The sequence below is a fragment of the Stenella coeruleoalba genome (genome assembly GCF_951394435.1).
Source record: "Stenella coeruleoalba genome assembly, chromosome: 14".
Lineage (NCBI taxonomy): Eukaryota > Metazoa > Chordata > Mammalia > Artiodactyla > Delphinidae > Stenella > Stenella coeruleoalba.
Window position 1 is genome coordinate 65,766,963 of NC_137160.1, and position 14,107 is coordinate 65,781,069.

The 14,107-nt window shown below is 47.0% G+C and overlaps 1 protein-coding gene across 6 annotated transcripts in view; it reads right to left on the bottom strand.

Moving 5' to 3' along the window:
- DEPDC5 (DEP domain containing 5, GATOR1 subcomplex subunit) overlaps window positions 1-14,107 on the bottom strand; it is a 93,178-nt gene that overhangs the window by 46,229 nt on the left and 32,842 nt on the right. For all 6 annotated transcript variants that reach the window (XM_079941889.1, XM_079941892.1, XM_079941891.1 and 3 more), the window contains 3 exons: window positions 10,693-10,896; window positions 8,702-8,837; window positions 7,614-7,711 (listed from right to left, as the gene is read on the bottom strand). In XM_079941889.1, coding sequence (XP_079798015.1) covers window positions 7,614-7,711; window positions 8,702-8,837; window positions 10,693-10,896 — 438 coding nt within the window. The remainder of the gene's footprint in view (window positions 1-7,613; window positions 7,712-8,701; window positions 8,838-10,692; window positions 10,897-14,107) is intronic.

The window sequence follows — 14,107 nt, forward strand, 5'->3', positions numbered from 1 at the left end:
AACAGGATGAATTTCAAAGTAATTTCAACTAATTAGAGCAACCTTTAGCAAACACAGGATGACCTATTTAAATTTAGTCCACTTAACAGTCATCCTCTGAAATTTTCTTTCCTGAATCATGGCTTCCTGGAATATGACTTATGCATTGAAATGCAATGCATTTCAATGCAACTTATTGACTGAAAAGTAATAGAACTAATTTCAAAACACACATTTCAATATTTAAATGTTCCTTTCAGGGCTTCCCTGGTAGCGCAGCCGTTAAGAATCCGCCTGCCAGTGCAGGGGACACAGGTTCGAGCCCTGGTCCGGGAAGGTCCCACATGCCACGGAGCAACTAAGCCCGTGCGCCACAACTACTGAGCCTGCGCTCTGGAGCCCGTGCTCCGCAACAAGAGAAGCCACCGCAATGAAGAGTAGCCCCCTCTCGCCGCAACTAGAGAAAGCCCGCCTGCAGCAACAAAGACCCAACGCAGCCAAAAATAAATAAAAATTAAAAAATTAAATGTCCCTTTCAAAACACATTTACTAGGGAATTCCCTGTCAGTCCAGTGGTGAGGACACCGCGTTTTCACTGCCAAGGGCAGGGGTTCAATCCCTGGTTGGGGAACTAAGATCCCGAAAGCCGCGCGTTTACATTTACTAGAAAATTAGGATAGGACTGGAAAGATCCTCACAAAACTGTCAACAGTGGCTATCTCCTGGAAGAAAGCTGGAGGAAGTGGTGGGAGGGAAGGGAGATCTTTGGCTTTTTACTGTAAATACTTTCGTGTCAGCTGAATCTTTTCTAACAAGAACAAATACTTACAAATCCCTTGTGAAATTTTTGAAAGGACAAGCTACGACCTGTGAGAAAGTATTTGCAAATCGCACCTCTGGCAGAGGACATGTATCCAGAACACATAAAGAACTCTAAAAACTCCAGAGCAGGAGAACAACCTGATGAGGAAATGGGCAAAAGATATGGACACACATACAGAAGGCACGTGAAAAGATGCTCAATGTCATTAGTCATTAGAGAAATGGCAAATCAGAAGTTCGGTGGGATACCGCTGCACCCGGGTCTCTGGGGATGGCTAGAAGGACTGCTCAAGCCAAGTGCTGACCAGGATGTGCAGCAACAGAAACCCTTATCCACTGACTGTAGGAATACAAAATGGCACACCACTTTGGAAAACGGTTTTGCACTTTCTTTAAAGGTTAAACATATATTGACCATTTGACCCAGCAATCCCACTCCTAGAAATTCACCTAAGAGAAATGAAGATTGATGCTTACACAAAAACCTGTTATGTAAGTTATGTAAGTGTGGCTTTATTCACAACCCAAATGTCTTCCACCTGGTGAAGGGATAAACTAATACATCTATACAATGGAATAAGATACGGCAATAAAAAGTACTGAACACAACTGGGGATGCCGGCAACAACTTGGATGAATCTCGAATTATGCTCAGTGAAAGAAGCCAGACTCAGAAGGCTTCAAGTTGTATGATTCCATGTGCAAGACTTGCTGGGAGAGACTAAAGGGACAGAGAACAGATCGGTGGTTGCCAGGGGAGGAGGGAGGGATTGAGTACAAAGAAGCAGCACAAAGAATCTGAGGGGTAATGGAAATGTTCTGTATCTTGATGTTTTTGTTGGTGCTTATGACTCTATGCATTTGTCAAAACTCATAGAACTGTACACTAAACAGAGTGAATTTTACTGTATGTAAATTTAAAAGTAAATATATATTTTTTTAATTCAGAAAGATGATGTCACTTGGCCAAAACAATTTTAGAACTTCTTTTTTGGAGCTGCCTTCAGTAGATTTTTAAAAATTACTAGCCATCATAATAAGAAGATACAATCTATTAAGTCAGAAAAATAACAGTGCTTCATTTTATTCAAACCCACACTGAGGCAAATGTGAGGTAGGTGTTATCCCTTTTCCACAGATAAAGAAACTGAGGCACAGAGAAGTTAAGTAAGTAACTGAAGATCACACAGTAAGGAAGTGACACCTGCATTTAGACTCTTTCTGTGCAACTCCACAGATGCTTTATTTCCTGACTATCCAAATGGGTCACCAGTTTTCATCTACTGAAAACGTTATCTGTTCTCTGCCAACAGCCAAAAGCCATTTGTAGCTAAATTTTCTGAAAAAGCTAGCCTGACTGACAGCATCCATTTTCACACAAACACAAAGCATAACAAGGAAGCAATGGGGTGGTTTTTCTTGTCTGGCCTGAGAACTGGTATGAAGGCAATTATAAAACCGGCATTCTCCGAGCGATGCGAGCAATAGGAGAATTACTAATACATCGCCTCATGGGTTTGGATTCTAAATTTCATCATCAGAGCACCTTTTTTTTTTTTTTTTAACCCAATCCAGACTTCGTCTACAAGAACTGAAATTCTTACCCTCATAAAGAAACAGTTCAACTTAAGAATTGTGTGAGCAATTGTTTGAGTTCAAAGAGGCAACCCATCAAAGGGTTCTCGGAGCACCTCTGGCTTCTAGGCCCAGAGCAGACCTGCCCATCTCTAAGGGATAAAGCATGTTCAGCCTTTTGTGCCTCCCCTGTCTTCCATCCCCAAACACATTTTATTTGAAAGAAATGAAAAGAATTTAATGAAAAGAATTAGAAGAAATAAATATTTTAAAGGCTTCTTCGAAGCTACTTTCACAGTTTCCTTGCAGCTCAAGCCCAGCACACAGCCTCTCCCTGCAGCTCTGCCTCTGAGGCTCAGCTTTAGGCCCGCAGACTCACCACTGGCATGTGAAGAACCCAACGACCTGGGAGGGCTGCGGGGGGGAGACCTCCTGGGCGGGCGGCTCTGCTCCAACCCAACATTTGGGAATGAACCTCACTCTCAAAGTTGAAAGCCAGACGCACCGCTCGGGGAGCCAATGCTCAGAAGAGCCAACTCAGCTCTGTCTCTTTTCACAGCTGTTCGGAGTCAAGCAGTGTGAATGTGTTCTCTGGTTGCTAACGTTTGGCCAAAAAAGGTAATCCGTGTGGGGCCTTTGGGGCTGCTTCCAGGGGACACCTGTGCCTGGGGCGAGTCACTTCTTCTCTCTGGGCTACAGAGATGGTACTTCCCCACAAACACCCAGCCTGGCCTGGGTGAGTAACTGTGCGCTCTGATTTACTTTGCCTGGTAGCTCTCGGTCCAAATCTGCTGCACGTATCTAAAACTCAACACAAACACCAAGTTGCAGATTCAGAGTCCCGGCAGTAAAGAGAAAGAAAACTTGGCGTCCACTGATTTTCTTTATCAAAATTCTCTAGCACAGTTACCCCCATCAGGGGGATGACACTGACAAGTCTTATAAACGGGTGCCCAGTTAAAGAAACAGAGGGATAAACGCTGCCTGCCCAGACCAACCAACAACCTGGTTCCTGCTGGGCAGCACAGGGCCAGGAGGGAAACCCGCAGAGATGCCAGCCCTGTGAATCACAACTCACCTATGAGTCAGGTCCAAATGCAGGCGAAATCGGAGTCACGCCTGCATGCCTGCTCATGGTGCAAACCGCCAAGGCCAGAAGGCAGAGGTGGGTCACAGATGAGGTTTTCCCGTTTCTCTTCCATTTTTTAATGAGGGAAATGTTCACTAGTTTTGTTTCGGCCCCCACTTTGTCCCCAGACAAGGACCCAGTGTGATAATTTTGCCCTGAAGGAACCCGATCTACTTCTGGTCCTTCAACAACTCTGTGAGGCAGGCAGGCAGGTGAAGATCTTTATGTCCATTTCATGATCTAACTTCTATTTTCCAAGGGTCACTCTGAACCACTGTGCTGAAAATAAACTCTACGGCAGGGCAAAGGGAGGGGGCTGAGAGACCAGTTAGCAGGCCACTGCAACAATCCAGGTGAAAGATGAAGGCCTCTTGGGTTGGGCTATGACTGGTGGAGTGATGAGACATGCTAAGATTCCGGATATACCTGAAGGTAGATCTGACAGTAACTGGTCATTGCACACGGTAATACAAATCAGAATGATTTTCCCTAATTTCTCTCTGTGGCTAGCTGACATAATTGATCAAGAAGTGCAAGAGCAGGCTTCCCTGGTGGCGCAGTGGTTGAGATTCTGCCTGCCGATACAGGGGACACAGGTTCGTGCCCCGGTCCGGGAAGATCCCACATGCCGCAGAGCGGCTGGGCCCGTGAGCCATGGCCGCTAAGCCTGTGCGTCCAGAGCCTGTGCTCCGCAACGGGAGAGGACACAACAGTGGGAGGCCCGCATACCGCAAAAAAAAAAAAAAAAAAAAAAAGTACAGGAGCAAAGACTAGAGTCAGTTCCCACGCGAGGCCAGTGCTAGACCACCTCCTCACGAGCCCCAGCCCCTTAATTTTTTAAATTAATTATTAATTTATTTTTCTTTGGCTGCGTTGGGTCTTCGTTGCTGCACACGGGCTTTCTCCAGTTGTGGCGAGTGGGGGCTACTCTTTGTTGCGGTGTGCAGGCTTCTCGTTGCGGTGTGCAGGCTTCTCATTGCGGTGGATTCTCTTGCTGAGGAGCATGGGCTCTAGAGCACAGGCTCAGTAGTTGTGGCGCACGGGCTTAGTTGCTCCGTGGCATGTGGGATCTTCCCAGACCAGGGCTCGAACCCGTGTCCCCTGCATTGGCAGGTGGATTCTTAACCACTGTGCCACCAGGGAAGTCCCAACCCTGGCCCCTTAGAAAACACATGCTCCTGGTCACAAAGGGACTGGGCAAGGGTAAGGATGACCCTATTTAACTATATCACCCTGACTGGAGAAAGAACCCAAGGAGCCGACACCTGCTCTAAGAAGCTAAACACTGTAGGACATATTTACGAATTGATAGCTCGTATACCAATTAAACAGAATAATTATGTGGGTTGTTCAAATGCTGTCATTCTGGCAGCTTGGTTTTAGAAGTATAAATGTCTTTGTCAATAAACACACTAAACACTGTGAGGAGAAGATAAATAAAGATAAGCTCTTTCAGTCTAGTGGAGAAGCAGACGCAGAAACAAACAGTGGGCCCAGGATATGCCAAGTGTACAACTGCGTCTGGAGTTACGTGGAAATGTGCCTCACACCTCCTGGGAGGAAGCAAAACCACCAGGGAGGGCTCCAAGGAGGAGGTGTTGTTGGAGCTGATCCATAAAGACCAAGTGGATGTTTACAAGGCAGAATCAGGGGTTGAAGATAAAGGAAAAAGCATATTCTGTAGACGGACTAGTCTATGCACAGAAACATCAGGACAAAGATCTTCTGAGAAGGCACAACAGCTGGAATATAAACTGTGTTCATCTAATAAGAGTAATGACAACAACAGCTCTCGTTTGCTGAGTGCTCACCATGCGTGCCAGGCACTGTCCTTAGCGCTTTGCGTGGATTATTATCACACTTAATACTCAACCCTCCTCACAGATGAAGAAACCGAGGTACAGAGCAGTTAAGTACCTGGCCCAAGGGCCTCGCCGCTCTTTAGAGGTGGAGTCAGGACTCATGTCCTAAGATTCCAGAGCCTGTGATCTTCCCACATGCAGGGCTACGTGGGAGTAGAGGGAGGTGAAGGTGTAAAGGCAGGTGGGGCCCAGGTGACGACAGGCGTTACAAGCTGTGAAGAACCAATAAACGGTTCATATGTGGGACAGAGAGGGTGATCAGACCAGACCCGCATTTGGAAATGGCCCATTGGTGACAGTACAGGAGATGGATCGGAGGGGACACGAACAGAGCAGGAGGATGATTTGAAGGCTACGGTGACAATCGTGGCCAGAAATGACACGGGTCTGAAACAAAGCAACGGTGGTGAGAATGGAGAATGTGGCCCAGAGTCAGAAAAGGAGGGGCAGGTGGGCAGGCGGGGGGGACAGCAAGACGTGAGCTCAGCTGCCGGTAATTAAGGATGAGGTAGCCGGGGGTCATCCAGGTGGGGAGGCCCGTCAGGTAGATGGATCTATGACTCAGGAGCCCAACAGGGAGAAGGTGAGCCCGAGGTGCAGGGGGCAGCAACCGCTTTCCCAATGCATGTGCACCAGGGAACTCTTAGCTCAGAGGCCTCTAGGATGGTGTCATTTGAGGATCTTCCACACCAATCGCTGAATAAGGATTCTTTGCAACTTCCTGCTTTTCCCCAGACTAGATTGTAAAGTTCCAAGACTCGTCTTCTGAGGAATCATCTGGTCTACGTGAGCTACCCACCCCAGGCCCGGAAGCACTCCACGACCACTGTGGGCAAATCCTGGTGCTGTTACCACCTGAGCCCATGGTTCCCCAGCTTCAGGTCACCAGGAAACTCGCTCAAAGTGTGGTCCCATGAGCCCCAGAGCAGCCCTCCTTGGTACAACCTGACCCCAAACAGCCAGGAAGGTCAAACTCTGGGTTCCTATAAAATGGTTCCTTCTTTTAGCAAAACAATAGAAACGTTGCCTTTAGCGTATTCTGAAGGTACTTTAAAAGAGTCTGGTAGACAAGTAACATTTTTAGTCCCCTGAGTACAGGGATAAAAAGTATCTTACTCACCCCCAAATTTTTATTCAATTTGTTTTCTCATTCAAAATAATGACAGAAAAGATGCACTAGAAATAGGAAGGAAATAAGTATAATCCTTTAGTAATTCTCTCACTGCCAGTCCAGTTTCCGAGCCTTAGCTATAGGCCTCTAGAAACGTCGCTGGCTGAATCCACCCGTGAATGGAGGAAAACTTCATTCACCAACTTAACACAACTTCACTTTCATTACGCCTTCCTTAAGCCAAGTTCCACAAATGCAGGTTAAGTGATAGAAAACTAAGACACAAAGTAGCAGCACCATTTTTTCTTTCAGTTTTAATGTTTTTCATATTCATTTTGTATAATTATCTGCCCTTTGAGGCTTTCCAAAATCTGCCCCCCACCCATCCAAATTCATGTTCCCCTACCCCTGTAAAGGCTCTCTGAACACTGCTGCTGAAATCACAAACAGCAGGACACCTGGCTACTGGCTTGAGCGATTAGTATAACATCTCCACACCTCTGGGTGCTATGCTGCCGTACATGTAAAATATACTTAATAACCTACTCCCTACTGGGATGATCGCGTAAGATAACAGATATACAAGTGCTTCCAAAAAGCATAAACCCTGTATTAATACAAGTTCCTACTCTCCCTCCACTTAGAATCCCTTACCTTCTCACTCTCCTCCTGACCAAATTCTACCCCTTCGCGTCTGAGATGCGTGCCCACTTCTGTAGGCAACAACGTCACCCTTCTCTTCTCTGAACTCGTAGGTGGAACCACACTGCTCCCTCTGGGTCTCTCCTGATTGTTTTTATGGGGGTGGGTTTGCCCACACACACACACATGTAATTTAAAGCTCTCAGGCCTGGTGTTGCCCACTACAGTGATCTCATAAGCAGCCCTCAATCATGACTCACTGACAGTCCAATGATAAATGTGTTCTTGACCAACACGTTCTCGGCTAAAAACGTAAAGTGCAGCCCATTTATAATTCCATGCATTATACAGCACTGCTTCTAAATAGGTCACCCGAAATTGTGGCTGAAATGATCCGGAAATAGACATGGCCCTGCTTTTCTGGTTCCCACCTCGCTTCTAGGTGTGGGCCTGCTCTGAGCATCCCCACTCTGTTACCTCTTGGGTTGCTTACCTGCACCACTGCTGCTGAGCAGGCTGACAGGAAGCTCTTCTGTTCCAGTGAAGTTCAAGAAGGATGTGCCATCGCCAGGCTGGTGGGAAGCGCTGTGCCTGCAGAGAACAGAGCCCAGCCGCCTGGCTTAATGTGGATCATCACCTCTTTTATCCTGCTCACCCTGTCTCCAGGGGGTTTTCATCAAAACCAGGTCTGAACATTTGGCCACACAGGCTGGCAAACACTAAGACCCATACCATGGCCGCCAGGCTGCGGGGCTTGGAGTGTGTGCCAGCTCTGGTCTCCTGCCCTGGCACCCCAGCTGCTTCCCCACTGCCACGTCAGATGCCTGCCCCCTCCGTCCTAAGCCTCCCCTTGCTGATACCCACAGGACAACGTGAGGTGCTTGAATAGAGGTACCAAGTTAACCTGGGAAAGAGGTTATGCCCTGCCTGTATCCCTCATCCATCCCATGGGATGTTGGGATGACTGAAAAGGGATCAAAGATGGCTCTTTGCAAAGGTAACAGATCACAGCAACAGCGGGTAGTGTAGCATGGACTCGAGCATGTCAAGGCTTAAATGACTTTCTTCCTAGGCTGACTCTCCTCGGATGCCTTGTAACACATTCAGGATCCTGGTTTGAAAAGACTTGTTTTTATAAACACAGGCCTTGGTTTCCATTGCTTTTAGCATCAACTTCCTCTAAACCCAACAGTGGAATTCCTCAATGACCAAAATGACAAAAGTCATAGACTGACTGCCCAAAACACACAGCGGGAACCACCTGCCTTGGAACTCGTTTTCTCCCATGACTGAGGATTAGGAGAAACTCATGTCTGAGGTTGACAAAGCGTGTTTTGACTTAAAGCAGAAGCTAAAGCAGGGCCTGGGGAACATCTCTGGCAAAAGCATCTCAGGCTATTTGCTGTGCACTGGCCTGGTGGCAGGGACGACGCTGACAAAGGAAAGGCCCGCACGCGTGCACACGGTGTCTCCAAGTCTCACGAACGTGACGTTTCGCGAGCAGTCTATTCTGCTGTTGCCCTGGGTGCCCGAGCGCGTTCTCGCAGTACCTCCCACCCAGTACCCCGTGCCCGGCCTCACCTTCCAGTGGCTTCATGGTATGCCAACTCCAGCAGCTCTGCAGAGGAGTGGGTCGGGTCCCTCTGCCCGCTGCCCTGCAGCTCTGCCATGTTCTGTCGGGTCTGGTGATGGATCTGGATGGCCTCTCCTGATGGTCCTGCCCAGACAAAGATCCACTGAGCATCATTCCCCCGACAGCCAGTGCTGTGTACTTCACCTCAACCTTCCTTCCTTCCCGCTGCTGGGACGCGGGTGATTGAAAGGCGACCACACCACAGAGGCATGTCCTGTCTGTGACCCTCTGGCTCCCAGATGGGACATCGCCTCTTCCAAGCAAGGCTCATCCTCCTGTGAGGCTTCAGTCTAAAAATATTTTGGGGTCCTCTGTCTCGCACATGTCAACTGAGACACAGTAAAGAAAGATAACAGTATGGGAGACAAGGGTCCCTCCCAGGAGGGTCAACATGGGCGAAACGAGAAGGGACACACGAGAGAAACACCGATGACTCTGTTAGTACCTGAGATGATAACAGCTCCTACTTCAAGAGCAGAGGACGCACAAGGGCAAAACGGACATCGAGCAGGAGCTAAGTGAGAATTAGTTGCGTCTACGGAAACATGCTTCCTGGAGAATGATAGGTTTCAGAGCTGACTGTCCAACCAGGTTAGCGGGGATTGAAGAAGAGGGTATTTGGGCAAACCCCAAACGTGGAAGAGGCAAAACACAAGCTGGAGGCCACAAACTCGCTTAGGAAAGAGAAAAACCTCTGAGGATGGGGGTGAGGAGGCGGGAGGTGGGGAGCCTGGCAGAGGAGGGCCTCGGCTCTTAGAGGGCCAGGTGGGCAGAGTATTTAGTAAACACATTTAGCTTTAGCAAAGCATGGGTGATGGGGGTGGGGGGAAGCACAGAAGCAGGAAGAGCTGACGGTCATGGAAGAAACATCAATAGTTCTCGTAAGAGAACTTGAAGGGAGCCGGTGGGGATGATGATGGGGAGGAAGGGACACCAGAAAGAAACAGGTAAGGTGACAGATTAGGATAGAGATAAGAGGGGCAAAAAGGGGGTTGGGAATGACCCCCAATTACAGCCAAAAGAACCAGATTCATTGCTCACTTATTTAACTTGTAACTCCGAAAGCAAATACCAAAGAAAATAACTAGACACTTGCAAGCATTCAGCAGGATGGCTTCATGAAAACACCCAGGAGGTTAATGTACCTGTTCCTCCCCAGCCCAGTAACAGCCCATCAAGCTGAAGTTTAATTTTAGCCACAGCTTTATAAAACCTTACTGTCATCTTCTTTAGGACAGAACACAGATCAAAAAGGATGAGCTCGGAGAAACAGTGAATTTGAAAAAAAAAATTTATTTTTTAGTTTTGATTGGTTTTGAACTTTATTTAAATGGTATCATACAGAAAGTACACTTTTATGGCAGGCTTCTTTCATTATGTTTGTAAATTTAAACATGGTTTGGAATATGGCTGTAGTTTGTTTTTATTTCAGCTTCCCATTATAAAAAATAGAACTCGTTTATTTTAAGCTTTTTTTCCCCCAATTTATTTAAACTAAAAAAGAGAAAAAGAAAAAAAAGAAATTGTTCACCCATTTCTCAAAAAAAAAAAAATTTTTTTTTTCTGCTGTCAGAGACCCTGAGAGGAAACAAAGTAACATAACTCCGTGTAACCAAGACTGTAACACTGACATCCAGAGAGTAAGGAAAGGAAGGAGTGAACAAGAAGAGGGACATTCGTCTCAGGAAAGAAAGCAGGTGGCAAAGCACAGTCCCTGTCAAACAGAAAAAGGAGCCCTTGGGTCTACACAGCTGGCTAGCTACAAAGTCCTCAAGGATCCTCACAAGAGCCCTGGGACAGACAAAGTGGGCGTGGCCACCCCATCTTCCAGGTGGGGCACCACAGGTGCAGAGAAGATGACACCCTTGACCAAGGCCACTCAGGGGACGCCAGGACTAGGAGTTCCCAGTCAGGGCTCTTTCCCGAGCGCCCAACTTACCCACAGGAAAAGTGTGCATCCAGCGCCTCCTGTTGGACGTAAGCTTCATGGGCATCCGCGAGGGTGCAAAGGGGTTGATCAGTGCCCGCTGGGGCATGTATCCCCCAGGTCGAAAGTGCAGCATGGACTCTGCGCTGCCCACGTGGAACCTCCCCGGCGCACTGGAGTCCCGCTGTGGTGGCTCCATCATGTTCTCCAGGACATCTGCCAGTTACCGTGGGGTGGGGGAGGCACAGAGAGAAAGCACAGGGTCACGGTGAAAGCAGAACTAGGAGGACAATCTGCGGAGGCTGACAAGGACCTTGGAGAGCGTACATGTTAGGGAACGAGGGAAATGAGTGAAATCGCCAAACTATAAAGGAATGAAATAATGGGTTTACTTTTTAAATACCTGGGAGAAGGGGGTTCTGGTTCCTAAATTACTGGCCCAGTGAAGCCACACCCAAACCTGATGGGGAGGACCACACATTGCCTGGAGACCTTAGATGTTGAGCTGGATGCAATGACTCAATAGTGGGTCTTGAGTTGTCTCCCTTTGGGGATGGGGCGGGTGCATTCTGCATGTGGGAGGAACAATACATGTAGATATTTGGTGACCAGAAGGGCAGACCCTAGCAGAGATAGCCAATGTGTTCACTAGACCTGTTTGATTTTCCTCTGAGACACACAAGGAGACTGTAGTTTCCAGTCCCTTTGCACTGGGGCCAAATAACTGAGTTCCAGCCAAGAGAACACAGGCAGAAGTGACATGCTCCACCCGAAGGCCTGGACCACAAACCTCTCCACGCATGATCTCCATTCTCCTCTGCCCTGCTGTGGAAACTTTGGAGACCAGTGTTGATGACCATGGCATCCCGGGATGGAAGGACCATGGGGCCCTGAGTGACTGGGTGGATCAGAACCCCCTCCCATTAATGCAGTGGCCTGGAACATGAGTAAGCAATCAAACATTACTGTGTTAAAAAAACTAAATTCTTGGGAGAAAAGAATGAAGAAATGGATGCATCCAGCCTTGACCAGGTAAGGAGATGGCATGATATTTAGACTCAACCTGTCCCATTCAATGGCAGACAGGTCCCTAACCTGAGTGGATCAAAGAGCTGAAACCTACAACCAACTCTGTTGGTGAGCATCCCATGTTTACTAAGCAAACACCCAGGTTAGAAAGTGGGTCCAGCAGATACAAATTCCATGGCATCAAGGAATGTCTTGTCCACCATTATCTACCCAATTCCTACCAAAGAACATGGTACATAGTAATATTTAATTCCTCAAGCCATTGTGCATGCAAGAAGAGAACATTCAGTTCTCCATGAAAACTGTATTTTTCACTGTAAATTAATGAAATTGATGGTCCAATTTATCAAATAAGAAAGAATACAGTCTAGTTAGTTATCATGGAAATAAAAGGAGAGAACTCAACTTTAAAAAATGTGAGTACACACTTTGAAAAGGATAAGAAATAGGACTAAGGGCTAAAATGGGTCAAAAATATGGGTAGAGGAAAGGGGAAATGTTTCCTATGCTACACTGGGTAGGTGGATGGGTGAGAAGCCCTAAATATAACAGAGAAACTGGAAACAAAGGCCATGTGGATGGCATTGCCTGACACCGTTCCAGTGAATTGCTTTTTGGCTTTTCCAATAAACTCTCACATATCATTAAGGATGTTGAAATCAATTCTACCATTCAGATAACTTTTAAGAAAACTTGTTTTCAGGGGCTTCCCTGGTGGCGCAGTGGTTGAGAGTCCGCCTGCCGATGCAAGGGACATGGGTTCGTGCCCCGGTCCGGGAAGATGCCACATGCCACGGAGCGGCTGGGCCAGTAAGCCATGGCCACTGAGCCTGCACATCCGGAGCCTGTGCTCCGCAGCGGGAGAGGCCACAGCAGTGAGGGGCCCTTGCACCGCAAAAAAAGAAATACTTGTTTTCAAAGCTACTTGGATTGGGACTTCCCTGGTGGCGCAGTGGTTAAGAATCCGCCTGCCAATGCAGAGGACACGGGTTTGAACCCTGGTCCGGGAAGATCCCACATGCCGCCAAGCAACTAAGCCTGTGCGCCACAACTACTGAGCCTGCACTCTAGAGCCCATGAGCCACAACTACTGAAGCCCACGTGCCACAACTACTGAAGCTCGCACACCTAGAGACCATGCTCCACAACAAGAGAAGCCAACGCAATAAGAAGCCCGCGCATCACAACGAAGAGTAGCCCCCGCTCACCGCAACTAGAGAAAGCACACATGCAGCAACGAAGACCCAATGCAGCCATAAATAAATAAATATATATATATATAATTTAAAAAAATAAAAAGCTACTTGGATTAAGAGCAAATTTATCTCCTCAGAGGAGAACTGGCTTTTAGAATAACAAAGGTTTTTAAAGGATTAATGTGTAGTTTAACTTTTACTACAGACCCTTCTAAGAATATGTTTAACAGAATGGGAATATAACTGTCATGCAAACTCAGAAATTTCCAGAAGGTGGGAAAAAGCTAACCTAGAATTTTTTTTTTTTTTGGCCGCAGAGTTTGTGGGATCTTAGTTCACCAACCAGGGTTTGAACACGAGCCCTTAGCAGTGAAAGCGTGGAGTCGGGGAATTCCTAGAAATCTTCAAATGTATTAAAATTCTTTTGAATACTAACCCTAATTAATGTAGGTGACATAGGTTATATTCTATAGTTGTGTAATTAAATATCTCCTTTCTCTTTCAGAATTTCCTTTTTATACTTTGAACCAGTTTAAAAAAAAAAACCTTTTTTCAGCAGTCAAAAGATTTCTGGCTGTTGGCTCAGTGTCTATGGTGCCTAATGAATGAAAGATGAAAGCGCCCTGCTCCTCGGTCCTCAGGCCCCAGGAGTCACCAGCTTCCCCTTCAAAGTGCTGGGAAACACCCCTCACCCTTTGGGAATCCTTCCAGGGCAACAGGAGGCAGCTGTGTGCACACAACAGTCCTAAATCAGTGATTAAAAGTCAGGAGGGCTACTCCTCCATTTAGAAAACATTCTTGAAATATCAAAATTATGGAGGAGAATGATTAGTGGGAGGGTATGGCTCTAGAGGGGTAGCAGAAGAGAGGCCGTGAGGATGGAATATCTTAATTGTGGTGTGGTTACATATGTCTACACATGTGCTAAAACTTCACAGACACACACACACCCACAAATGCATGTACGACCAGTGAGCTCCGAATAAGCTCTGTGGATTGTACAAAGGTCATGTTCCTGGTTTTAATACTGTACTAGTTATGCGAGATGTTATCACTGGGGAAAATGAGTGAAAGCTACACAAGACCTCCCTGGATTTTTTTTTTTGGGCATTTCCTATAAATCCATAATTATTTCACAACAGAAAGTTTTCCAAACAGGCAGGAGGGGGCTGTATACTTGAGTTGCAGATGCCACTGGATGG